Source organism: Mangifera indica, chromosome 1, assembly GCF_011075055.1.
Source record: "Mangifera indica cultivar Alphonso chromosome 1, CATAS_Mindica_2.1, whole genome shotgun sequence".
NCBI lineage: Eukaryota > Viridiplantae > Streptophyta > Magnoliopsida > Sapindales > Anacardiaceae > Mangifera > Mangifera indica.
The window spans coordinates 29229481-29253996 of NC_058137.1; the positions used below are offsets into that span (position 1 = coordinate 29229481).

Here is a 24516-nt window from a genome sequence, read left to right on the forward strand (position 1 = left end):
GTTTCAATGATCGATCGTAGTTCCAATGGTGGATGTGACCGAAGACCAAGGTTTGTTAAATTGATTTATTCCTTTTAGATTATTTTACTGAATTTTTATTTAGTGTTTTCCATTATAATTTGCATTCACTTCAAAACCCCCCTTTATTTATTTGTTTCGATTTATTTGTGACGACATACTAATCAAAACTCTTCGAGGAAACGATCCCTACTTTCCTTTACTATATTTTTGTTACAGGAATTTAAGATTTAATTTGGGTGTCAACGACAGCATGTACCAACTTTCAGTCATTTTGTCTCTAAAATTGGTAGTCCATGTTAGCATTTTCCCAAATATTAGTGAAACTGACAGACATTGTAACTGAACATTTACCGCATATCTGGCAGATATATATACATATTCTTCAGTGCAAATTGAAATTTTGTATTGAAGCACTGAACCTTTGTACCAAACTGTAAATTGATATTGCATTCATGTACAACAACTTATGGCAGAATTCTATCCCTATACTCAAGCATGAAATGATTTTTCTTTTTCTTTTTCTTTTGGGGCATGGCCTCATTGTAATTGCACAAAAAGCATTGAGAAAGAACAAATAACCAAAATTATCAAGAGATTAACACCAGTGCGTTCAACTTATCATTTCAATGAAATGAATGCTAGTGGGTATAGACAGTTAAAATGGAATTTGTCATTCCAGTCTTAATTTAATTTTTTTTTTTTAAATGAGTAATTAAGTTTTTTGAGAAACTGTAATCTATAAATGACAATTTCCACAGCTATTCAGCCTCCAAATAGAAACCCGGCTGCTTGCTCTTCATTCCCATCAAATAATTTGAGTGCTTGTATTACTGCGGCTCTTCCAAAGCCTAGTTCAATAAGCTTTGCAACTTTAGCTTCAAAATCAGCTCCCTAAAGTCAAAAAAATAATGTCAACCAAAAAAAAAAAAAAAGGGATTATAGTTATATTGAAGCTTAATCAATCAAAGTTTACCATAACACAATTGAACATGGCGAATTTACCTGTGTTAGGTCACCAGGTGTGCTGGGCGCGACTCCTGTGACCAATGGAGGAAAAGATTATCAGTTGTATATTAAACACTTCATACACTGTAAGAAAAACACTCAGTTATGTGTCTTCCAAGCAACAAAGCAAGCGATGATAAAAAGACAAAATTTGAAAACTAACCAGAAGATTGGCCTCCTGCAGGTGCAATATCTTTCTTATCTGTTGGTCCTGATGTCCCCTGGAGAATCAGAAGTATTCAATGGCAAAATTAGCGAAAATGAAATGAAATATTATCTTAACCCACTACTCATTTTCATACAGAAATTTCAGAAGATCAACAAAACTCGCAACATGGTATAGTATAGCATGACATTCTTAGCAGTCCTCATCCATACAAGAATTATCCATCGATTTTCCCTAAAGTTCAACTTGGACTAACTTATAAGATAGAATCTAAATTCGAACAATTTAGAGTTTATAGAACCAGAATTCATCAAAAGTTCATTTGTTGAAATCATCATGCAATGCAGGATATTAAGAAAATCAGCTTTCTCAAGAGTAGACTTACAGCAGTTCCTGAGCTGGATGCTTGTTTGGAGTACTTCTCTTCATCCAGAAACTTTTGAGGAATATCTTTCTCTGAAAAGCACATAATTTATTTCAACTTACAATACAAGTTTCAACATTAAAGACATTGATAATCTAATGAACCATAGAAGATCAGTTTTAACCATATACATGGATATTAATGTTCATCATTAAAAGAGATTAGCTTACACACACAGAGAAAGATATACAGTGATTTGAGGACTAACCTTGCAAAAATGGTACAGCTACCTCTCCTCCACCAACTCTTAAAACATTGTCCTTCAAGTCAATCATACACTATAGACAGTGACTTGGTTAAAACAAATCCAGGAAATAGTATAAAAGGAAACACGAAATTGGGCTGGTACATTAGATATTAGAGCAAGAGATGATGCTACCTGGTGCTTTCGAAGCATATCTAGCCCGAAGAGGAATTCCATGTTGGGAGAATCCAGTACCAAAAATGAGCAGGGGTAGAATATATTTCCAATCTACAGAAGGAGATAAGTAAAACATGTGCCCAACATAAATTATGACAGAGGTTAAAATTTCAAATTTCAACAATAAATATTTCAGCAAGATGTCAGTAATACAACATCAATAAAAAAATACCGTGAGAATAATTCCTATGTTTACTGCTCATATATGACTCATTTGATGTTAAGGAAAGAGAGCACACGTGAACAAATGGGGGGAAATGACAACCCATTCCCATATAAACAAGTTTGGCACACATCAGAGCGAGGAAATTGCAAACAAAAGAACATCAGAAACCCACTGTCAACAACTTCTCATGCATTTGGTGGAATCAGAGAGAATCACTGCTTGGTCAATCATTAAAAAATTTTGTAATTATTAAGGAAATATTTTACTAAAAACACTGTAACTAGCCTTCAGTGGTTTCTTTGATATCCACAGAAAGTAAATTTTAATACCTTGATTGGGGCCACATGAATTCGACCAAGAATCTCAGACTGACCAACTCCAAGAGCCACACCTTTGTAACGTTGATCTAAAAGCCTAAGCAATCTGTAAATGGCCACATCAACAACATTATAACCACAGACGACCTTCCATGCTAAAATGGTATCTAATCTAATTTTCACTCAAACCATAACCATCTTACAGTAGAGAATGCAACACATTGTATAACTAAAAGGCCTTACAAGAAAGGTAAACCAATTATGTCACCTCCTGTCTTATTATGCTGGCCTTGTTAGATAACAAATAACAAGTGTTTTACAGAAGCACATAATCTACAGGTATAGCCTGGTTTAGACTGAATATAAATGTACACAAATTTATTCTTTACTATAAAAAACTAAATTGTATCAAGTATGAACTTGCATGCAAAGGGGATTGTTCCAAAACACCAGCATTGCTATGTAAAGCAAATGAATGGACATATGAAACACATACCCACAACGTTCTGCACAGCTTCTTGATATTATTGTTGACTGTGCACCACTATCTACAAATGCCTGAAAAAAAGACAATCAAATACAGATACATTCTAAGTTTTAGATTTCCCCTATAACACAAAAGATGCAAAATCTCATTTAATTGTATTAAAGCTGGCAACAGATTACATTGAGATTTGAAGAAAGAAAGAAGAAAGCTCTATGACTACTTGAGTAGGATGATACAAGAAAAGGTAACAAGAGCACAATAGCATAATCTTTAGTTTGCTATGTTGGACTTGAGTACCTTCAAAGGAACACCATTAACCTCCATGTCAACGTACAACATAACCTGAAGTATTACACAAGAAGGTTAAATGAAAACAAAACAACAAACAAATTGTGGGTTACTAAGGTTAAAAAGCATACATACCACTCTTGCAAAAGCCTCAGGGTTATGTTCCAAGGCAGCTGCCCAATTATCATCAATTCCTTTCTGCAAAAGAAGTAGAAACATCCAAAAGGTCACATAATCAATAAATTGTCAAGGCAGCCCTAGTATAGCATATGGAAAGAGAAAAAACAACATAATTGGCCAAACAGTCTAAACTTAAATTTTGATTCGATACAATTATACTGACCTGGCGAATGATAGCTTCAATTTTCTTTTGTGCTTCAACATCAAAAGGATCCGCATAAAGGAGTTCCTAAAACAGAACAAGAACGTAATAGAAAATCCAGCTTCTCATTATGAATTTACAGTGAATTCATTATGATCAACCAAAATTTTGGACTCAAAAATGTCTATTGAAATTGATAGAAACAAATGACAAGAAAAAGTTGTACAATACTTCTTATTTTATGTTAATAAATCCTTACCAGATATTTTCTCTAATTAGTCTATTGACACAATGCCAGAATTATAACTAGAGTGGTTAAATGGAAAAAAAAATCTTTAAATGACTGAAATATAACTAATTAAATTGACAAGTCACACGCCTACTCACAAGCTCCTCATCTTGTTGACGTCGTAAGATAGATCTTTGACGGTGTCTCTCTCTTAACAGCTCCTGCAGTCTATTGAGATCATTTCCAAGGACAACTCGTGCCAATTCAGGATCAGCCTGAAAGTTCAACACCAGTTTAATGCCAAAAAACCGACAAATTGGCTTATCAGTCATCAATGAGAAACTGGTGAAAACAGTCCAGTCTACCTGAAACAGTTGTGTCATCATATTAGAGTCATTCCGTAAATGCTGCTGGAAAGCTGCAGGGTTCACAGCAGAACCATCTGGGTTGAAGCCCAAGTTATTAGCAGATGTACTGAAATAATTAGAGATTTTTTCAGTTAGCAAGAAAAGGAAAGTAACAAATTTGATTTCAGACTGTGAATGGTCTATGAGAACAACCAAGAAGAGAAAAGATCTATGGGCTATCTCAGCTTATCACTTGATTCAAGGAAAGCTGTCATTCACAATCCGTTATGGAGGCTTTACTTCTTTTTCTGGTTTTTCAAGTTTTTTACGAAGAATTCAAACCATACAGCTCAGCAATAGCTACTTTTAACATCTTCCTAAATTTTTATCTGGAGTGACTTAATTAATGTAACTAACCAAACAGCTCAACATGTAAGAACCTTGTATCTATAAATCCTGGTAACCATGATAGACGTCAAAAACATATTTCTCACACATTACAATTTCATATCATTCCTTGTATCCATAATCGGTATTCACTTCCAGCAGCTTTCTAAGGAGATTGAGACATTCCAAAGAACAAAAACAATCTCAGATAAATAACAGAAGTATGGGGATTATTCAAACCAAAGTCAACAATATATCAATAAACAGCATAAAGTCTGTCATCTAAATAAATTATGACATAAAAGTGATGTTACAGCCAGCGTTACTAATTTTTTTACAAATTTTATAGGTCGTAATGCCAAAAATCTAAATGCATATCCAAATCAACCTAGAATAAGAACCCTAACACAGCATGCATCATTACTAAAATCTGAAAAACATCATAATTTAACCAAACAATGAAAAACCAAGCCGCAGGCATTGCAACGCGGTCAAACACCAACAACATCTAACAATGCAGAATCAATATCCTCAACAAAAAGCAACAATTTTTCAGCATACCTAGATGTAGCATTAGAGACCATCATAATCAAATCCTCATCTTTAACACCCAACGCACTCAGTTTCTCAGCATTCCCCATTTCCCTCCCATTATACAGCAGCTGTTGTTGCCTAAGCGATACCCGAGTCTTCTCGAAACACACGTATATATAAAAAATTCACAAAAATAAAAACAAAAACAACTCATTAACCCAAAACAGATTCTTTTTCTTCAATATCAAAACTACCCATTATCAAAAAGTTGAAAACTTAAACATAAAGAAAGCAACTTTACCTCAACTTCGAGTAGAGCTTTAACGTTTTCAACCTGTTACAAAAAGCCCAGAAACAAAAAAATAAACTTTTGCCAAAATTCTATTCGAACATGAAAAATAAGATCAATTTTTAATGGAAAGCTTCTTTACAGTTTCATGGGGATCAACATCTAAGGTAATGATATGTTCATCTTCAGTCATTACAGTAATCTTCATCTCTCTATTCTCTTCCTTCTGAGTGGATCTCTTGGTGTTTGTGTGAAGTCCAACCAATTCAACTCTTTGGGCTTTAGATAGTGCTTTGGTTTCTCAGTTTGTTGTAGTACTGTGTTGTGTTTGTTCTCGTTTTTGTTTTTTATTTTTTTTTTTTATGAACTTCGATCGAGTTTTGGTTTCAAGTCTTGAGGTAGAAGAGACTGAGAAAGGTCGTAAGAATCTCTGCGGTGGGGAACTCTGAAAGCTAGTACATTGATCAATTATGTGAAGAAACGTAGCACGACAATAAATTGGGCATTTTTGCAATTTAGAAACATAAAGTGATAAAAGGTGTTATCTTTAATAAAAACCCGTCAAAAGAGTACTAGGGTAGCCCTTCTTTTTCAACCGATCAGAGGTTAGAATTATTTTGTGAAGTGAAATTGGTCAAAGGATAGGGTTGTTATGAAACCCAACAAAAAAATTGGGTTAAAAAAATTTCCAAAATATTTGGTAACGCATATGTCAAATTTAAATATTATACGTCAAAATGATATATTAATAAATTTAAAAATTAAACTAAATTGATTTGATTGTTGTATTAATATTAACTTATTTAAAATTTTAATTATGATATATTAATATTATGTTGTTGTTATTATTAATTTGTCTCATTACTAATAAATTTAAATTTAAATTTGATTTATTTATAAAAATATGCCCAATTATTAGTTTAAATTCAATTTTTTTAATCTAAATTATAATTCAAATTTGATCAATTTGGATGCTCTAAACTAATGACACTTCATTAATGTGCTTAACATGAATCAATTCTGAGCAACAAAGTAAAGTAGAGGTTTATATGGTCAAAACAACTACTAAATGTGGCTATTTCCCAATTTTTTCACAGTGGCCTTTTGTACCTCCAAATCACTTCTGAAAAAAAAAAAAATCCTATTTGCGTCCTGATATTCTGATGCTTGTATGATTAAGCTTATGCTCCCTCCAAACTCTCAAGAGCAACACAGGGAGCAGCTCCCAATAAAATCTCTCCCAACTTTTATTCTCTTTGTGTGTCCTCTTCAATTTTCAAACCCACTTAAGAGTTTTAAATGCAGATCACTCCCTGAACTGAAAGATTGAAACTTGAGCCAGTTGGTTGCAAAGAATCTTAACAAAATCGCTACTTTAATTGTTCTCAATTGCATCCCAGTTGAATTCGTTGAATGATTCATTGACGGCCTTGTAAAGATGTCCAGCTTGCAAGTCACCAAGCGAACCAAGTACAAAACATCCGTCAAAGACCCCGGCTCTCCCGGTGCTCTTAGAATGGTTTCTCTCGTTTTCTCTTCAAAACTTGTTATCGTTTTCATTCTTTTATGTTCATTGATTGTTAATGCATTGTTTATTGATTAGTTTCTTTTATTGTTAATTTGTAAAGAATGAACAGAAATTGTTGTTCGTGCCTGATAATCGTAACTCTGGTACTAAGGTGGTTGTGGAGTTCAAGTCAATTCAAGGTAGGTTTTTTAAAATTAATTTTTTATTTTAATGATATTATTTCATCTTTGTGTGTAATATCTGTGTGGGGTTTTGTTTACAGGGCATAAATATACTAAGGAGGGATCAAACAAGCCGCCATTGATTAATTTATCCAATGTTCAGGTTTGTGGTTCTCATTTTGTAAGTAAGGTGTAAATTTTTGTTCCTGTTTCGTTTATGTTGTGTTGAATAATGTGTGTGTTTGTTTCAGGGGGGAAGCTACATTTTTGAGTTTGATAGTTATGCTGATCTCCATGTTTGCCGAGATTTTGTGAGTAAGTCTCATCGATTTCCTTGAAGGTTTTGAAGTTTTAATTGCATATGTATGATTTAGATAATTCCTTTAATGTTATTGATGTGGATTTTCATTGTAAGGAATGTTTACTTATGAGTTGTAATTCCTTTGCAGTGCTTTGTTTGGTTTTATGTGCGCACTTGGATTATAATACTCATTAATTGAAACTCTTGGAACTCCCATTTTTACTCTCTATGTGTTATCATTATTTTTGGTTTTTTTTTTCACATCGAAGATATACATTTCTTTGTGCGTTCCTGAGAAAGGGATCAGTGCCCTCTCAAAAAAAATTGATTAGTTTGCCAGTGCTGTTTATCCTTTTGTTTGGAAAGACTTACATTTTAATGTAGATGTATTTGAAGAAATTGTGTAGTGAGATTGCTGAGTTTAGGGTCTTAAATGGAGTATATCTATGCCTTTGCCTCTTGTGGTTAGTGCATCTTGTTAGAGTATATACTTTTCTAAAAGAAAAAAGTTTCCATCGTAGGATTGCCGATTAGATTGCTGTATTTTGTTATTCCTCTTTTTTTTTTTCATATGAAACTTATATTTGTTTTGTTGTAAACAGGCAAAGTCCTTGAGAAGTCCAGAGAGACTTCAGGCACTGCTTCTGAAAAGGCTGCTGTTACATTAGCGGATGAACAACTTAGCACAGCAGAAATGCAGCTTCGAATTAAGCTCTTGCAAGAGGATAGGTAATCTATTGCTTATGATCATATGATATTAAGCAATTATTTTCATTTTATGTACTCATGTAATTAGCTTAGTGATAATAGTTTAATCTGAGATCCTCCTTGTGCTCTTGAATTTATTGTGTTAGAACTAAAAGCTTCACTTGATATGACTTATTTTTTTCCCTCCACAGTGAGTTGCAGAAACTTCATCAGCAATTTGTTGGTGGTAATATCTTGACAGAAGCTGAATTTTGGGCAACAAGGAAGGTTTTTTTTCTTCTTGAAGATTTATATTTAAACACAATCTTTTTTTAGTAGTAAATTTTCATTTAACTTATAAACTTTCTGCTTTTTCCATTGATTTGTACCTTTCTGTTTTATCCAATGGGTTAAAATCTACATTGAGTTATTATTCTGTGCATAGGAAGACCAAATACTTATCAATGAGTATATAATTGTAATTCTGCTGCTGATTCATGATGCAGAAGTTGCTGGATACAGACTCCTGCAGGAAGTCAAAACAGCGGGTTGGTTTTAAAAGTGTCATGATTTCAGACATAAGACCATTAACTGATGGTCAGGTATGCTGCCTGTTTTTCTCTTTCTATTTAGCAAAAGGTTTTAAGAGTTGTTTTTTTCTCATATTGAAGTTGTTATTTTAACCTTCTAACTTTAGTTCCTGGGAAAGTTGTAATTCTTATTTCTCTCTGTTTCCTCTTTTTTAAACTTTTCAGACAAACAAAGTTACATTTAGTTTGACACCAGAGATCATTCTACAGGTTTGTCTCTCCTTTCATTTACTCATTTTTTATGTTAGGGGCAAATTTTAGCTTGCTTTTAAGAGCTTACATACAATTTATAAGCTCAAGAGGTACTGTAACATTATGTCAAAGCCAAACTGACCAACTGGTCATGTGTTTGAATCCCCCTATCATATTAGGTAATTTTTAATAAGTGTGTTTATGGATATGATTATATTTGTAGTTGTAATTATGTTTGATCCATATGCAAGTGCCCATGAGGGAGCATGTTAGAGCTCAAATATCATTTTTGGCCCCTTGTAAACTTAAGCTTTTTGGCCAGTTGGTAACTTAAAACTCTTAAGTGTGGAGGATACGCTTTTAGCATTTGGCCTACTATTGTATTTTTTTCTTTACTTATGTTTCTTTTGTGTGAATGGATAAATTTTCTTTCAGATTTTTGCGGAGAAACCAGCTGTTCATCAGGCGTATTTGAATTTTGTTCCCAAAAAGGTAGTGTCAACCTTGGAACTTCTTTTTGAATTTCTTAGGTAATGTTCTTTCAGAATTATGAGTTTCCACTATGGTATTTTTGGTGTGTAATATATGTATATTCATCTTAGATGACAGAAATGGAATTCTGGACCAAATATTGTAGAGCAGAATACCTCAACCATACGAAAAATGTTCATGCTGTGGCAGCAGAGGCCGCTGAAGATGAGGAGCTTGCTGTTTTTCTTAAGGAAGATGATATATTGGCAAGAGAAGTTCGTAAGAAGGTGCTTTTCTTGGGGAGCTGGATCCTTTATACTCAATTGTTCCATTAAAATTTCCTAAATGTAAAAAGTTTCCTACTTTTTGGCTTATCTCCTGATATTTTTTGTTAAGATCCTTTATATAATTGCAGATTAGACGGGTTGATCCAACCCTAGACATGGAAGCTGATGAAGGGGATGATTACACCCATCTGCCTGTAAGTTGGATGACACCATTTTCCAATTTTATTTATTTCTTGGCTCTTTCCTTTTTCCTGATCTGTGGTAGACTATTTTTTTTGTTTTTTTCAAGTTTCCTACTTGAGTGTAAATTACATTTTATATTATCAGTGCATAATCTGTTCCTAAAAGTTCATTTGTTGTCAACAGTGTGATGGGTGCTTCTTCTAATTTTTTTATTGGTTGAACTGTTTTGTTTCATTTTCAAATATCAGTTGCATATTTTCAATTGCAGGATCATGGGATTTTACGTGATGGTAGCAAGGAATTAAATAAATCTCAGAACGAATTTTATAGGAGGACTCTGCTGCAAGACCTTAATCGGCATGCTGCTATCGTTCTTGAAGGAAGAACTGTAGGTAAGGCATGCTCCATACAATTTTCTCTTTTATTCATGTTTAAATTTCACAGAAATGTTTGATAGCTGATTCTAATCTGTTGGAAATATTTATTGTATATTTCCTGTTTTCCTTTGAATCTGACATGGTATATATTTTTTCAATTATATCCTGTAAGCATGTTATACTAATTTTTTTTTTTTTTTTGGTGCTAGTTTTCAATAAACTTATATCTATCTGTTTATTTTGACTTTTGCAAATCTGAATTTAGATGTTGAAAGGGAGGACAACACAAATGCTGTAGCAGAGGCACTAGCGCATTCAAAACAGGGTGAGTGTGGTTTAGATTTCCTTCTTTTATCCCATCTGAGTTTGAATTCCCCACCCACCATACAACAACAAAAAAAGGATTGCAGCGTTGGCACAAGGATGGTCTAGATCTGTTATATGGTAAGTGTTGTTATTTTACTGTTATTTAATATAGGGATGGAAGAAGCTGATGGAAATGAAAACAAGAATAGAGCCGATAGAATCTCCCGGGTGACACCAATTGAGGACCTCCAACCAGCAGATAGTCTTCCTTTAGCCCCACTAAGCATTAAGGTTTGACTTTCTTATCACTATTTGCTATCAGTTTGTTGTTGTTGCATATAATTTATGTCGAATTTCTGGAACCAGGATGCTCGAGAATACTTTGATTCTCAGCAGGTTAATGCACTAAAAACCTCCAGAGATGCATCAGCAAGGATGGAATCACGGAGCTGCAACACCCAGGAAGCATATGCTTCTATGAGGAATGCTATTTCTGAGATTAAAGAAAATGGATTAAGTGATCCAATAGTTAGTTCTGACGTTGCTATCAAGGTATTAGCACATGCGGATGTGATAATCATTACTCCATTTCCAGTAGATATGAGTAGATATATGTTATTAATGCAAGTATACTGTTCAAATTTATGTGTAGGTTTTTAATGGGTTGACTCAAAATATCTCTAGCATCAAATATCATCTTGGGAAAAATCCTCGGGAGAGTGTTCTAGATAGATTGCCAAATACAACTAGAGAGAAACTTCTATTTGTGAGTTATCCTCACTTGTATTAATAAAATATAGTTTCTTTGCTAAATATAGTGGGTATTGGCTGATGCTTCTCATTATTTTTACTATCAATATAATCCTTTTACGTTTCCAATCAATAAAAGAAAGTTAATCTACAAGATATATAATTTTTCTGATTGTTGTTGATTTTATCTGGTTTCTGACACAACATGATCTGTATTAGACTTCAAATTCAACGAATTATATGTTTGTTTCTTGTTCAACTTGTTAATTCTATTGCTAGATTTTGGTATAGTTTCCAGTGAATTCATGTTTACTAGGAAAACCTTATTCTATGCAGCATTGGACAACGATTCAAGAATTACTGAGGCATTTTTGGTCTTCATATCCTATCACCACTCCATATATTTTTACTAAGGTAAAGACTTTGATTCTCTTCTTGTGATGAGTTTCCTGTGTCATATACTATTCAAACTGAGATTTGGTGTTGCCTAGGCATGCCACAAGGTTTTATAATTCAAACAATTTATCAGGCCATAATTTAAAAGTTTCTTCCTCTTTTGGGATGCTTGAAGTGTAGGCCTATCGATGCATAGACATCAGTAATTAGGCAAAATTTTGACAGTATTGAGAGATTTGGATTTTCATTTTTATTATGGTGAGGATATAGCATCTATATCTTTGTACATTCCTTTATGATATATGCAGGTAACCAGACTGAAGGATGCCATGTCTAATATTTATCCACAGCTAGAGGTATGTTTCCTGCAAAAGTTTGCATCTTAGCCTTTTTTCTTCTGCATGCTTATGCATTGAATCAGTTGCTAATGAAAAAAGTAATCTTGAATACGATTGTAGAAGCTTGAATCATGTTGATTTGTACAACTTTTGTCATGTAATTTATAAATGACTTCTGTATTTATTACATACATTAACTTGAGCTACATCCTTATACCTCATCAAATTCCAGGAATTGAAGGAATCTTTGCAGTCAGATCTCCGGCACCAGGTTTCCCTCCTTGTTCGTCCAATGCAACAGGTCAGCAGTTCTCTCCAATACTTGGTCCAACAACATAACCTCTCTTATTCTCCCTGGATTGGTGGTTTTTGATTGTGGCTTCCAATCACACATCCGTTTCTAAACTAATAAATGATGATACCTTGTCAGTAGTCTTTTTGTCACTTCAATGTATTTTGGTACACAATTTGAGTATATAGATAATGTATTATCATGTGATTGGATGATTTTGAATTAAAGATAAAATATCACTCAATCATACGATGACACATTATCTGTATACCCAAATTATATAACAAATGTGTGTACACATAGCATTGCTCGTATGTAATATGGAACTCATGGAAAATACCACTTTTGTGTAGGCTTTAGATGCTGCAATTCAACATCATGATGTCGACATGCAAAAGAGATCTGTAAAGAGTGGAGAGAAACCAAATGGATATACCTAAAAGAAGAATTTGGTATCCATCATCAATTTGCAACCACAATACTGTGAAATTGTTCGCTGCTTCCACCCAATTTTGTTGTGAGCTTACACTAGATTAACGGCATGTTTCAATCCCATGTAAAAATACACTTGTGAATTCATCAGCTGGTGGCCATGTTTATACAATTCATTGTTCTGAAAATTCACTGCTAAATACCATAGTTTTCTGAAGTTTTGCCAATTGAACTTCTGAATTCTTAACTTTCATTACTGCTGGTTGTTAAAACTATGATTTGTGAGGAAATTTTCAATGGGACGGCCAGGCATCTGATTTTTGAGAAAGTTTTCAAAGGAACATATACAGGCCCTGGCAGGGGGCACGCCTGTCCGTGCCTTTGTTCTCTGCCATCTTGCCACCCGTCCAGCCTTTGGGTTCTCCTGTTTTGGGCACAGCTGCCCTCCATTAGGCTTTCGTTGTTTCAGGCACAACTGTTCTGCCGTTGCCTTCCACTGCTGCTTTGACTGTCTCTATTCTTGCCATTGCTGTATCTATTACTGTGGTCAAATTTGACACAACATTGCATCCGCAGCCTCTGAGGCAACAGGTTGCAGAATCTAAACTTTGTTTTGTGAAAAATGCCCATTAATCTGAACATTGTTTCAATCATAGTCTCGACTCAAGAACAAACTCTAATATTTTTTAGTCATAAAACATTGTCTCTGTTCTGATAAACGATCTGGTAAAGCCATCAACTGCAAGGCAACTGAAGTGCACTTTTGTGAGACAAACTGGAGCCCTCTGTTATGCTAGTGTTGAAAGACAACTCAACAGCAAAAAAAGATCATATATTTTCAACCTGTGGATTCTTATTCAGTTGCTGGCTTGAGCATAAAAAAGCACTAAAAGTATTTTTAGGAATTTCAGTTCAATTATAATGTCAAAATTATCCACATTATACAACTTTAAAAGACAACTCAGCAGCCAAAAAGATTAAATTTTCAACCCAACAGTGCCTGTTGAGAATGTAATATGCTGCTGCTGACTTGGGCATCAAAAAATTACTAGAACTCTTTATGGTTTTTTTTTTTTTTTTTGGGAATTTCAATTCAATTAGAATCTAAAGAAACCCTTAATCCATTTAGTGTTTGATGCTGAAAAGTTTGGATCTTTCAGGTATCTATAACATTCAATGCCACAAATAAACAACCCCAACAACAAAGCAATTCATCAACACAATCAAAGAATATATTATATATATTCTAGTTCAATGATCCATCAATATCAAATTAACAATCCCAAATTCCAATATCCTAATTCAAGTACCAAGAAAAACAGAAACACAAAAAACAGAAAAAAAAATAATCAATACTGATGAAGAATCAAACTAAAAGGGAGAAGGAGGAGGAACATAATTGAAGAAAGGTCTTCCGTTTCCACAGAGAGAGCCATGAACGTCTGGATCACAAACATGCAGAGTATCTTTAGCCTTGTGAAAGGCTTTCTTGAAAACTCCGAATCCGAACAGCAACCCGATAAGAATCACCACTGCTATCAAACAAATACAAAACATGCACATCTTGGTTCCGCAACAACACATCTTGACAATGCCCTTTTCAGCACAACTCAACTCGCCCACTAACTCTCGACAAAGTCTGGATCTTGAAGATGATTCTGATGTGGGTTCGGAGTAAATTTATAGGAATTTATGTAATAAGAGGTTGAAGAATGACTGGTCAAGACAAAGCTTAAACGTCACAAGGGATTTTTGGCTTAAACGTGAAACAATAAAAGAATGATGTATAGGGGTAGACTTTGTTGCTGCGGACAAACATAAAAGTGAATAAAAAGGAGTTGGGCTTTTTGGAAGCATGTTTATGTGAAACGGTTGCAAGGTTACATTCGGTTAGGATAACTTGAGATTATTTAACTCAATTGAGAAATAAATTCAGTTTTTAAAATGTTTTTACTTTAAATTTGATTTAAATCAATTTAAATTCAAATATTTCAATTGATTCAAACTTAATTCATTAAATATAAATTAAAATTAATTCAAACCGTAAATATCTAATAAGATCTACCAACAAATACTAATTATAAAAGGTAAGTAATATTACTGGATACTTAATGATATATTCTAGTTAAATAAAAGTCAATTTGAGCTCAATTAAAATTTCTTTTATTTTGAATTTGATTTGAATTAGTTAAAGGCCGAAAGATTATTTCCCACCCAAGGTATGTTGCATTCCTAAGTTTTTTCTCTTTAATTTTGAAAATCTCAAATACCCACTTATAAATAGTTAAAATTAACGGTGTAAAAGTAAAATCGTTATTTTATCTATAATATTAAAAATAAATTAAAATATAATTTTTTTTGCCCCTCTAAACTTTAAAAACTAAAAGTTTCCCCTAGCCAAAGTTTTAAAAAATAACAGTTTCCCCTAGAATTTCGTTTTCTAGATCTTTGGTGCTATTTCCGACGATCTCTTCCTCCCAAAGCCTCCTCTCCCTCCGGCGGTCTCTCTCCTCCCATTAAACACCAGATCGATATCGGAGGAGCCATAGAAGATGAAGAGTTTTGTCTTCCCTGATGAAGCTCTTCGTCTTCCACTACTCCTCTGACGTCGATCAGACGTCCAAATGGGTGGAAAAAGACTGTCGAAGAGAGAGACCATCGGAGGGAGAGACTACCAACAATAAAGCCAGAGATCTGGAAACAAAACCCTAAGGAGAAACTGTTATTTTTTAAAACTTAAGCTAGAGGAAACTTTTAGTTTTTAAAGTTTAGGGGGGTAAAAAGAGATAAAATTTTAAGGGTTAGAGTTCCATTAATTTTAAATACTCATAGGTGGGTATTTAAGATTTTCAAAATTAAAAGAGAAAAATTTGAAAATGCAGCATACCTTGAGTGGAAAATAGTCTTTTGGCTGTTTAAATATTTAAATCAATTTAAACTTGATTTATTTTATAAAAATAAACTCAATCTTAGATTGAGTTTAGTTCAATAGTTTGTGTTGGGAACACTCATGTCAAAAATCAAATTCTGTGAATTACTGTAAATTGTAAATTTGCATACTCGAATTTAATTTCAATAAAACTCATTTGAATACGGCATAAGATATTAATGTTAGTCTATTTTCATGACACCATTTGCCCAAGTACATTTTTTTCAGTTGGGAGACTTGATTTTTATGTTACGGTTTGGTTATGTGTGTGGAGTATCCAGAAGAAGAAGAAGTAAGTCTTATGTTAAAAATAACGTAAAATATTATGTTTATAGAGAGAAGGCAGGTTTTAAACAATTTATAAATGTCTAATTACCATCCAACGTCCTTCTAATAACTGTTCTTAGCAGTTAAATTAAACTAGATTAGATCAACCCATTATAGGTAAACCTAAATCCAATAGTTTGAATTCGGAAGAATTGCACCCCTAGTTTCTTGACCATATATATTATTGCTTGTCTTTTATAATTAGTATTTATTTATGGTATGGTCTAAACGTATCCTTATTCAAATCAGTGTAACAAAAGGTCCAATAGTTTCCTTAACATCCAAACCTAATTTTTTAATTTCAGAAAAGTCCCACTAAAAACCACTAATTTAAGACACACCCATCGCTGTCCTCGCTCTCTCTCTTCCTCGACAAACAAAACATCTATAATTTCATATGATTTTTCGCGCAGCAAATGAACATATGGCATCTTCTAAAACCCCTCAACCTCAATTTGACATGCACAGTTTCTTCCCTCCTTATTATCCGCCGTCCTCCTCCTCCACCACCACCAACACCACTGCAACCTCCTCTTCCTTCTTCCCTTACCCTCCGCCATTCCCCGAGCCCCACGCTAACATGCAACCCCCCAGGTTGCCCCCTTATCATACACCCCCTCCTCTCAACGCCGGCACCCAAATTCTCGCTCTTCTCAACAACAACAGCAGCACCAACAACGCTAACAATAATGGCGTTAATAATTCTACTAATAGTATTATTATTGCTAATAATTCTTGTCAGAGAACGGCCAAAGGGCGACGTGTTTCAGGTGATTGCGTGGCGTATGACGTAGACGATCGTGTTGAAGGCGAAACAGAACCGATGCAACTGGAGGCGACTCCGATTACTAAGTACGGGTCGGATCCTGAGCTTGTTCTCGGCAGACAAATCGCTGTTAATGCACATTACATTGTGTACGGACTTAAAGGTGGAAATGTTAGGGTTTTGAATCTCAACACCGCTTCGCGCGCTTTGTTTCGTGGCCACACTAAGGTATTAGTAATTTGTTTTGGGTTTTCTTAGTTTTGTCATTAGAGTGTTCTATGATGAGTTTGTTTTGTTTTTTTCGGTGTTTATTGCAAGTGTTTTTCTGTAATGGGTTTGCTTTGTTTCTTTGCTAAGCATTTGTAGTTTGTTATAGGCTTTAGTGAATGGCAATAAGTGTTCTGTGATGAGTTTGTTGTGAGTTTACTGGTGGGATGTTTGTAATTTATCTTGTTTAGTAGTGTTTATTGTTAAAGGTTTTGTAATGAATTTGGTTTGCATTGTTTGTTGGGATTCAGAGAGTCACGGATATGGTGTTTTTTGCGGATCATGTGCACCTTTTGGCTACTGTGAGCGTGGAGGGGCGAGTTTATGTTTGGAAGATATGTGAAGGTCCAGATGAGCAAGATAAGCCACAAATTACTGGCAATGTTGTTTTTGCTACTCATTTTTTAGGAGAGAATAAAGGAGATTATGTGCATCCCAGGCTTTGTTGGCATTGTAACAAACAAGTAATCATATTGAATTGAAATGTTTGTTTTGTATTTTGTGGGAAAATTGTTTGTGATATTGTTTTGCTTTGTTGAGTTTCATTTTGCAGGATGTTTTGGTGGTGGGAATTGGGAAGTGTGTGTTGAGAATTGATACTGCAAAAGCTGAGAAGGGTGAAGGTTTTTCAACTGAGACACCTCGTCAGTGTTCTGTTGACAGACTCTTTGATGGAATTCAGTTGGTTGGTAAACATGATGGAGAAGTAACTGATATATCTTTTTGTCAGTGGACAATCACCCGTTTGGTTTCTGCTTCTACCGATGGCACGGTTGGTGCTTCTTTATTTGTGCATCATCTTTTAATAAATGTAATGATTTTCTTTTTGATGGTGGCTGAAATTAGTTATTGGAGTAGCTTAGTGATGGTAAATTCATAATTTCAAATTTTATCGAAGAAAAGGTGAAGTAATAAAAGCGCAGTAATGGAAGTTCTTGGTTGGAGCTGCATGTGAGGGAAGGCAATGAACTATGCCAATAAGTTATAATCCTTCTAGAGTAGTGTAGTGAGTTTTCTCCAGGGATGGTTGTTAGTTTACTGACTGTTCTGATGATTTTTCAATTGTGGTTTTTCTCTTTTGTCCCATCTTTGAAACAAAATATTGGTTTACTACTTAAGTATCTTCTGTTGTTCTCTTTTTCACGTGTGCATTTGTTTGTCTTGTGATTGATTAATATCAATAAGTGGATTGATTGTGGCTATGAAAATTTCTTGTTTTGCAACAGATAAAGATTTGGGAAGATGGCAAGGCAGGGCCCCTTGCTACATTGAAACCTCACGGTGGCCAACCTGTAAATTCAGCCAAGTTCTTGACTGCTCCACACCAGGCGGGTCACATCATACTTGTCACAGTGGTACATGCCGACCTAGTACTTTATGCTGCTATACAATGAGCATCTTCCCATTGGTCACTTTAGTCATTTTTTTTAGATGATCAAGAAGGTCATCATTGATTAGAATGTTTTATATTTTTGGCATTCATACTTTTGCTGTTAAACTTCATGAAATGTTACTTTAGGGCTTCTGTCATCTTTCTTTTTAGAAATCTGCTCTTTGACCTTTTTATGGCAGTTAAGTATTGTACTTGCATTATTATGACTACTATTGCATTTTTCTTAATTAAACGATTAAGCTATTATTAAATAGATAATCCATTTCCAGGGACCTTTAAATAAGGAAGTGAAGATTTGGTCATCAACTAGTGAAGAAGGATGGCTGCTTCCTGGTGATGTTGAATCATGGAAGTGTACGCAGACATTAGACTTCAGGAGTTCTGCTGAAGCTCAGGTTGAGGAGGCATTCTTTAACCAAACTGTGGCATTGTCTCAAGCTGGTCTTCTCTTATTTGCAAATGCGAAGAAGAATGCAATTTACTCAGTACACTTGGACTATGGAGCTAATCCCATGGCCACCCGCATGGATTACATAGCAGAGTTTACTGTAACCATGCCTATTTTGAGTTTCACTGGAACAACTGAGCCTCCTGGTGAACACATAGTTAAGCTTTATTTAGTCCAAACATTGGCTATTCAGCAGTATGCTTTGGACTTGTGCCAGTGCTTGCCACCACCAATAGAAAGTGTGGAGAATACAGTTTCAGGTGTCTCACATGATGCAAGTAATGCTGACTTAAATGGAATTAGAGTTAGCGCATTTCCATTCCCTAGTCCAGCATCCAGGCCAATTTACTCTGAAGTTGCTACTGCAAGATATCCTCTATGTTCTACTTCTTTTGAGGCTCCTGCTTTGCCAGAAACTATGACGTCTAACATGGTTTCTAATCCAATTTCTCTGGCACGAACAACTATTGATACTAATGTAATTTGTATGGCATCACCTTCTCTTCCACTGAGTCCTCAGTTGTCTAGGAAGCTTTCCGGTCTTGGAAATGCAAAAAATAGCCTTGATCTGGGCCCCTCGCTTGGTGAACATGGCGGAAGCCAATCCATTATTGACTGTTCAGTTGCCAGGCAAATGGACACCATTCATGTAAATGTATCTGGTGCAGCTTCCTATAATAATGATGCAAAGAATGAAGAAAAGAAAATTGCAACAAAAGATATATCCAGGGTGCTTAATCCATCTATCCTGTTCAAACATCCTACTCATTTGATAACTCCTTCTGAGATCTTAATGTCAAGTTCATCTTCTGAAACTACTAATATTATTAAGCGCCATGAGGAGGAAAAGGCAAATATTCAAGATGTGGTCATCAATAGGGATATGGTAAGTGGTGAGGTGGAGGTTAAAGAAGTGGGTGAAACAAGGGCTGCTCATGGTGATGAATTTGGTTCCCATGAAGAAACAGAAAACACAGAAAAGCTGTTCTGCTCCCAGGCTTCAGATCTTGGAATTGAGATGGCCAGAGATTCATCTGCAATATTGGCAGAAAATCATTTTGTGGAAGAAGAGCCGGAAGTTGATGGTGCTGGCTTAACAGCCCAACTTTCCCAACCTTCTGTTAGTGGTGAGTCAGAAGCCCAGGACTCTACAAAAGATGTTAATGGAAAGGTTTCAGGGTCAGCTGTGACATCAGTATTTGCACAATCTGGAACACTGAGTGCCAAGGGGAAAAACCAGACAGGAAGCAATGCTCAAGTGCCAGTTCATTCTTCAAGTGTTCCCAACTCAGTTGGTTCTTTCTGTGAACCTGGTGGGAGTTCAACTCTCACCTCTGCACCCGCTGATTCGTCTCAAATCACAACAATGCAAAATACACTTAATCAGGTGACTGCTTGGAGTTAGTGCAAGTTTTTCTGCATTTTAATTGCTCAATATGCATAAGAGAGTGTCATTTGAGAATAACTTACATGAATGTATTGTGAAGAGATTATTTGATCACTTCCTGGCACTGGATAAGTGGTTTTGTTTTTCATACTAGTAATACATTTCTGATGTTTAGTAATAATATCCTGTATATTGCCTTTTTAATCTTGATTGCTTCAATATTTTCTCTTCATTATTGATAAATTATTAAATATGACAATAATGAAAGCCTTTGATTTATGTAAAATTGGATGTTGGAGTTCAACCTTTTAATTATGTATGTCAAATTTTTTCTGAAATTATGATCTGTCGATCTAGTATTAATCTTCACTGTCATTCTTGGTTGGGAACCTTGGAACCTGTTTCATGTTTCTATTTGTCATCTCATACTAGTAACACTACAGTAGTGTATTTCGCAAAGAATGAAAGTTTAAGTTTTTGGTTCTCATATGATAAGCCATCATAAATATGACATGCACTTGCAATATGTTCCCATTGTGGTCAACTGATCAACATAGTATTTGCTTTTCATGAAGCTAATGGCCGTGCAAAAGGAACTGCAGAAGCAGATGTCAAGCTTGGTGACCCTTCCTGTAACAAAAGAAGGTAAAAGACTGGAGGCATCTCTAGGAAGGTGGATTGAGAAGGCTGTCAAGGCCAGTACTGATACATTGTGGGCTCGTTTCCAAGAGGAGAACGGAAAAAATGAGAAATTATCCCGAGACCGCAAACAGCAAGTAACTTTGATCACTAGCATTATTAACAAGGACTTGACCCCTGTAGTAGAAAAAGCAGTGAAGAGGGAATTGGCTGCAGTTGGACCAGCTATTGTCCGCACCATCACTCCCAGCATTGAGAAAACCATTTCGTCAACTATTACAGAGTCCTTCCAGGTTTGAACTCCTAATCTCTGGTTCTTCTGAAAGGAATTTGGTTTATTGGTATCTAATTGATACTTTGTGCTGCAGAGAGGAGTCGGTGACAAGGCAGTGAATATGCTGGAGAGGTCAGTTAATACAAGGCTTGAAGCCACTGTTGGTAGGCAAATCCAAGCACAATTTCAAACTTCTGGCAAGATAGCTCTCCAGGTCACAAGTTCAGCTTGGCTTATTTTAATTAGATTTTGAATATCATCTTGACTGAATAAATTATCATTGCTCATATAGGTTGCTTATCATTTGATGTGAGTTTAAAGAAATATCTGATCTTATCATTCTGTTCATCTAGGATGCTTTGAAGTCCAGTGTAGAAGCTTCAATTTCCCCTGCCTTTGAAAAGTCATGCAAAGCTATTTTTGAGCAAGTGGATGCTACCTTTCAGAAAGGAATGGCTGAACATACAACCGCAGCTCTGCAGCATTTTGAAACTGCACATTCTCCCTTTGCTCTAGCTTTAAGGGTTTGTATTGTCATGTTACATTACGCCATTCATATAGAACCACTGACCTATCTTCTCCCCTTCTTACCTCTGAGGTTCATAAATCAAAATCTTTTATTCTTTCAGGATTCAATTACTTCTGCTTCAGCAATGACCCAAACTTTAAGTGGAGAATTGACAGATGTTCAGCGTAAACTTATTAGTCTCGCCGCTGCAGGAGGAAATCCAACTGTTGTAAATCCCTTGATTCCCCAACTGAGCAATGGACCTTTGCATGTTCTCCATGATAAGGTTTTCTGCTTTCTTTTGTTTGTTATTTACAAGTAACAAATTTGTTATAACTTATAAGGTTTTTGGTTGGGAATCCTAATATTAAGGACTCTCTATTCATGTTTTAGGTTGAATCATCTTTAAACCCTGCAAAAGAGCTATCCAGATTGGTATCTGAGCAGAAATATGAAGAAGCTTTCACTGTTGCCCTACAAAGAAGTGATGTGTCTATTGTGTCTTGGTTATGTTCACAGGTATGCTTTGGATTTTGTTGTCAGTACTTGTACTCAAGTGATGTGTCTATTGTGTCTTAGCCTTAAAGTTAAATTTAATGATCTATACTAGTTTTTCTCTGTATCCTTTCCGTCTGTATGTGCTGGAGATTATTATGATTCTGAAGTGAACTTTTCTGAAATAGTCATTATTGCACATCAAGTCATGTATGATTTTTATTCCTTGTCTTTTCCAGGTTGATCTACACGGGATTCTGGCTACAATGCCCCTCCCTTTGAGCCAAGGAGTATTGCTCTCTCTTCTGCAGCAGTTGGCCTGTGACATCAACAAGGACAGACATCGTAAACTTGCATGGATTACGGATGTGGCTGCTGCCATAAACCCAACAGATCCATTGATCACAATGCATGCACAACCCATCTTTGATCAAGTCTATCAGAGACTGCATCTTCAACGCAGCTCACCAACAACTACCGGAGCTGAACTTTCAAGTATCCGTCTTATCATGCATGTCATCAACTCCATGATGATGACCTGTAAATGATCCGCCCGCTTTAACCTCAGATACATGGACTTCTAATGTGGTAAGAAAGCTGTACATATTTTTGATAACATGTTTTTCCAAAGTAATTCACTAACATGAAAATTTCCATGCTTTTGATGCTTTGATGAAGTTGCTTTTGGGTGTTCATAAACCTAATATCATAGTGGTTTCAGTGGCATGTCCCTTTCAGTTTCAAGCATATCCAAAGTTGTATCTTGGATGTACAAAAACTTCTATGTTGCACACTTAACCGTGTTTAGTGTTGAGAACACTTGAACCATAATGAATGCACATGGGAGGCTAGTTGACAATTTTGCAAATAACTACACATCTACATGAACATGAAGTCATCCCCCATTTTCATGCAATGTAATGTACATATTGCAAGATAGCCAATATGGGTGTTAATGCTTGACTAAGTTAAAAATGTTTCTTACATTGGGATGGTTGTGACTCGGGATCAACTTTCTAGTGTAATGGAAATATGTCAAGTCTAGTCAAGTAAATGATTGTCTAGTTATGGTGTTATACATGCAACTATTATACCGAGACTTCCTTCAAGACTATATGTATAAAATGGTAGATACTAACTCTTTACAGGGAGTGGTGAATTTGAGTTAAGTCAAGTTTGAACATAGTTTAGTTCATGCTAGTTTTGAATCTAAAAAATTTAGTTCAAGTTGACAATTGGGATTTTGGAGAAATTGTTAGAAAGCACTAGAAAAAAAAAAGTCGTCAGAGATGAAGAAGAGTCATCACAGAAATTGAAGAACAAGATTTGTCAACAATTTTTCAACAACTCATCGGATTTGAGCCGACTTAACTCAAACTTAAGGTTACTCTATCTTAAATTTGGTTAACTTGAGATGAGCACCGGACTAGTTCAATTCGAATCTTTGTCTCTTTTTCATTGATAATCCATTTTTAACTTATTTTTCTAAACAACTCTTCATCTTCTTTGATGTTATTATTTGAATTGGTCTTTATTCAATCCAAATCCAGCTATTGTAGAATGAAACGATATAAAAGAGTGAAACTAGAAAATTAACAAAGAATTGTATTAAAAGCCTCCAAAAGGGAGTATGTGACCGTAGGTTTGGGTAGATCCAATTGAGGACACCGTGTGGTAACATAGTGTTAGGACTCTCAAGAATTTAGATTATCAATAACATCCCACATAACTTAAAAAATAAGAAATTTAACCCTAAGTAAAACCAGTAGTCTGGCTATTTGTTTGCAATTTCGGCATATATGCCTTTTAGGCATCACAATGCCATTTTGAATTTTTTTGGCATCTTTTCACATAAATCTTACTTACCAGATAATACCACTTGAGTTTGACATAACATGAAAAATGCCTTTTTTAATGGTTGTGTTGTGAGGGTCTAGATGATAACTTTACCAATTTAAATCACCAAAAAAAAATAATTGTAAAAATTTAGCGTTTTTATAAATGAATTTGATGATATGATAGATGACCAAAAATTCCCAAAGCAACATGCACACTTGCAGGCAGAAGAACTTTCACTAGAAATCACTTCTCTCAATGCAACAACCAGAAAGATTGAATTTGATTACTGAGTAGTAAGCCTAGCTAAGCTAGCTCATAATCTGTTCGGCAATCAACAAGCCAATTTATTTTACATTTGATTCACATAGAATTAAACTTAAATATTGAAATCAATTCAAAATAATCTTATTCTAAATATATATACACACACACTCACAATTCATTCTATCCGAGTTTTAATAGCTCAAATCAAATCATACCCTCCTTTTCATGCCACCAAGTTAGCAACTTTCAGTGCACCAAACAACTACCAACATTTATCATAAATTAA

The 24516-nt window shown here is 35.0% G+C and overlaps 3 protein-coding genes across 7 annotated transcripts; 2 read left to right on the top strand and 1 right to left on the bottom strand.

The window, feature by feature from the left end:
- Window positions 1–581: 581 nt before the first annotated feature.
- On the bottom strand, window positions 582–5931 carry LOC123204171 (protein DNA-DAMAGE INDUCIBLE 1-like). Of its 2 annotated transcripts, none has more exons than XM_044620788.1 (16): window positions 5546–5931; window positions 5416–5448; window positions 5142–5269; window positions 4212–4320; window positions 4005–4121; window positions 3639–3704; window positions 3431–3493; window positions 3305–3349; window positions 3017–3078; window positions 2533–2626; window positions 1996–2088; window positions 1825–1894; window positions 1578–1648; window positions 1190–1247; window positions 1024–1058; window positions 582–912 (listed from the first exon to the last, which is right to left on the bottom strand). In XM_044620788.1, exons 1-16 carry the CDS (start codon window positions 5609–5611, stop codon window positions 784–786), a joined length of 1239 nt encoding a protein of 412 aa, XP_044476723.1. In that variant the 5' UTR covers window positions 5612–5931; the 3' UTR covers window positions 582–783. The 2 variants fall into 2 exon arrangements, with proteins under 2 accessions (XP_044476723.1, XP_044476792.1); XM_044620857.1 differs by having other exon boundaries at window positions 1024–1110.
- A 570-nt stretch (window positions 5932–6501) lies between these two features.
- LOC123205650 (general transcription and DNA repair factor IIH subunit TFB1-1-like) lies at window positions 6502–12921 on the top strand. 3 transcript variants are annotated; one of them, XM_044623729.1, is made up of 20 exons: window positions 6503–6922; window positions 7032–7110; window positions 7194–7255; window positions 7344–7407; window positions 7996–8122; window positions 8293–8368; window positions 8590–8682; window positions 8836–8880; window positions 9298–9354; window positions 9465–9620; window positions 9749–9814; window positions 10072–10195; window positions 10446–10505; window positions 10659–10777; window positions 10853–11038; window positions 11139–11252; window positions 11573–11650; window positions 11941–11988; window positions 12203–12271; window positions 12616–12921. In XM_044623729.1, exons 1-20 carry the CDS (start codon window positions 6842–6844, stop codon window positions 12700–12702), a joined length of 1791 nt encoding a protein of 596 aa, XP_044479664.1. In that variant the 5' UTR covers window positions 6503–6841; the 3' UTR covers window positions 12703–12921. The 3 variants fall into 3 exon arrangements, with proteins under 3 accessions (XP_044480299.1, XP_044479664.1, XP_044478949.1); XM_044623014.1 differs by having other exon boundaries at window positions 6504–6922; window positions 8587–8682; XM_044624364.1 differs by lacking the exon at window positions 11139–11252 and having other exon boundaries at window positions 6502–6922; window positions 8587–8682.
- A 3373-nt stretch (window positions 12922–16294) lies between these two features.
- Window positions 16295–22998, top strand: LOC123223529 (enhancer of mRNA-decapping protein 4-like). 2 transcript variants are annotated; one of them, XM_044646721.1, is made up of 12 exons: window positions 16295–16944; window positions 17235–17447; window positions 17537–17755; window positions 18210–18338; window positions 18646–20211; window positions 20787–21143; window positions 21219–21338; window positions 21478–21648; window positions 21754–21918; window positions 22026–22151; window positions 22367–22715; window positions 22806–22998. In XM_044646721.1, the coding sequence occupies exons 1-11, from the start codon at window positions 16348–16350 to the stop codon at window positions 22673–22675; spliced, it is 3972 nt and encodes a 1323-aa protein (XP_044502656.1). In that variant the 5' UTR covers window positions 16295–16347; the 3' UTR covers window positions 22676–22715; window positions 22806–22998. The 2 variants fall into 2 exon arrangements, with proteins under 2 accessions (XP_044502656.1, XP_044502648.1); XM_044646713.1 differs by having other exon boundaries at window positions 22367–22998.
- Window positions 22999–24516: the final 1518 nt, after the last annotated feature.

What these genes read in the sequence shown, in the direction of transcription:
- LOC123204171 (XM_044620788.1), bottom strand. Translation starts at nt 5,611, where the DNA reads ATGAAGATTACTGTAATGACTGAAGATGAACATATCATTACCTTAGAT. An exon ending in AAGCTCTACTCGAAGTTGAG is followed by an intron (nt 5,270 to 5,415) that starts GTAAAGTTGCTT and finishes TGTTTCGAGAAG; the next exon opens with ACTCGGGTATCGCTTAGGCA. An exon ending in CATCCAGCTCAGGAACTGCT is followed by an intron (nt 1,248 to 1,577) that starts GTAAGTCTACTC and finishes CTGATTCTCCAG; the next exon opens with GGGACATCAGGACCAACAGA.
- LOC123205650 (XM_044623014.1), top strand. Translation starts at nt 6,842, where the DNA reads ATGTCCAGCTTGCAAGTCACCAAGCGAACCAAGTACAAAACATCCGTC. An exon ending in CAAGAGAAGTTCGTAAGAAG is followed by an intron (nt 9,621 to 9,748) that starts GTGCTTTTCTTG and finishes ATATAATTGCAG; the next exon opens with ATTAGACGGGTTGATCCAAC. An exon ending in TTGTTCGTCCAATGCAACAG is followed by an intron (nt 12,272 to 12,615) that starts GTCAGCAGTTCT and finishes ACTTTTGTGTAG; the next exon opens with GCTTTAGATGCTGCAATTCA.
- LOC123223529 (XM_044646713.1), top strand. Translation starts at nt 16,348, where the DNA reads ATGATTTTTCGCGCAGCAAATGAACATATGGCATCTTCTAAAACCCCT. An exon ending in CTGCTTCTACCGATGGCACG is followed by an intron (nt 17,756 to 18,209) that starts GTTGGTGCTTCT and finishes GTTTTGCAACAG; the next exon opens with ATAAAGATTTGGGAAGATGG. An exon ending in CCTTTGCTCTAGCTTTAAGG is followed by an intron (nt 21,649 to 21,753) that starts GTTTGTATTGTC and finishes TTATTCTTTCAG; the next exon opens with GATTCAATTACTTCTGCTTC.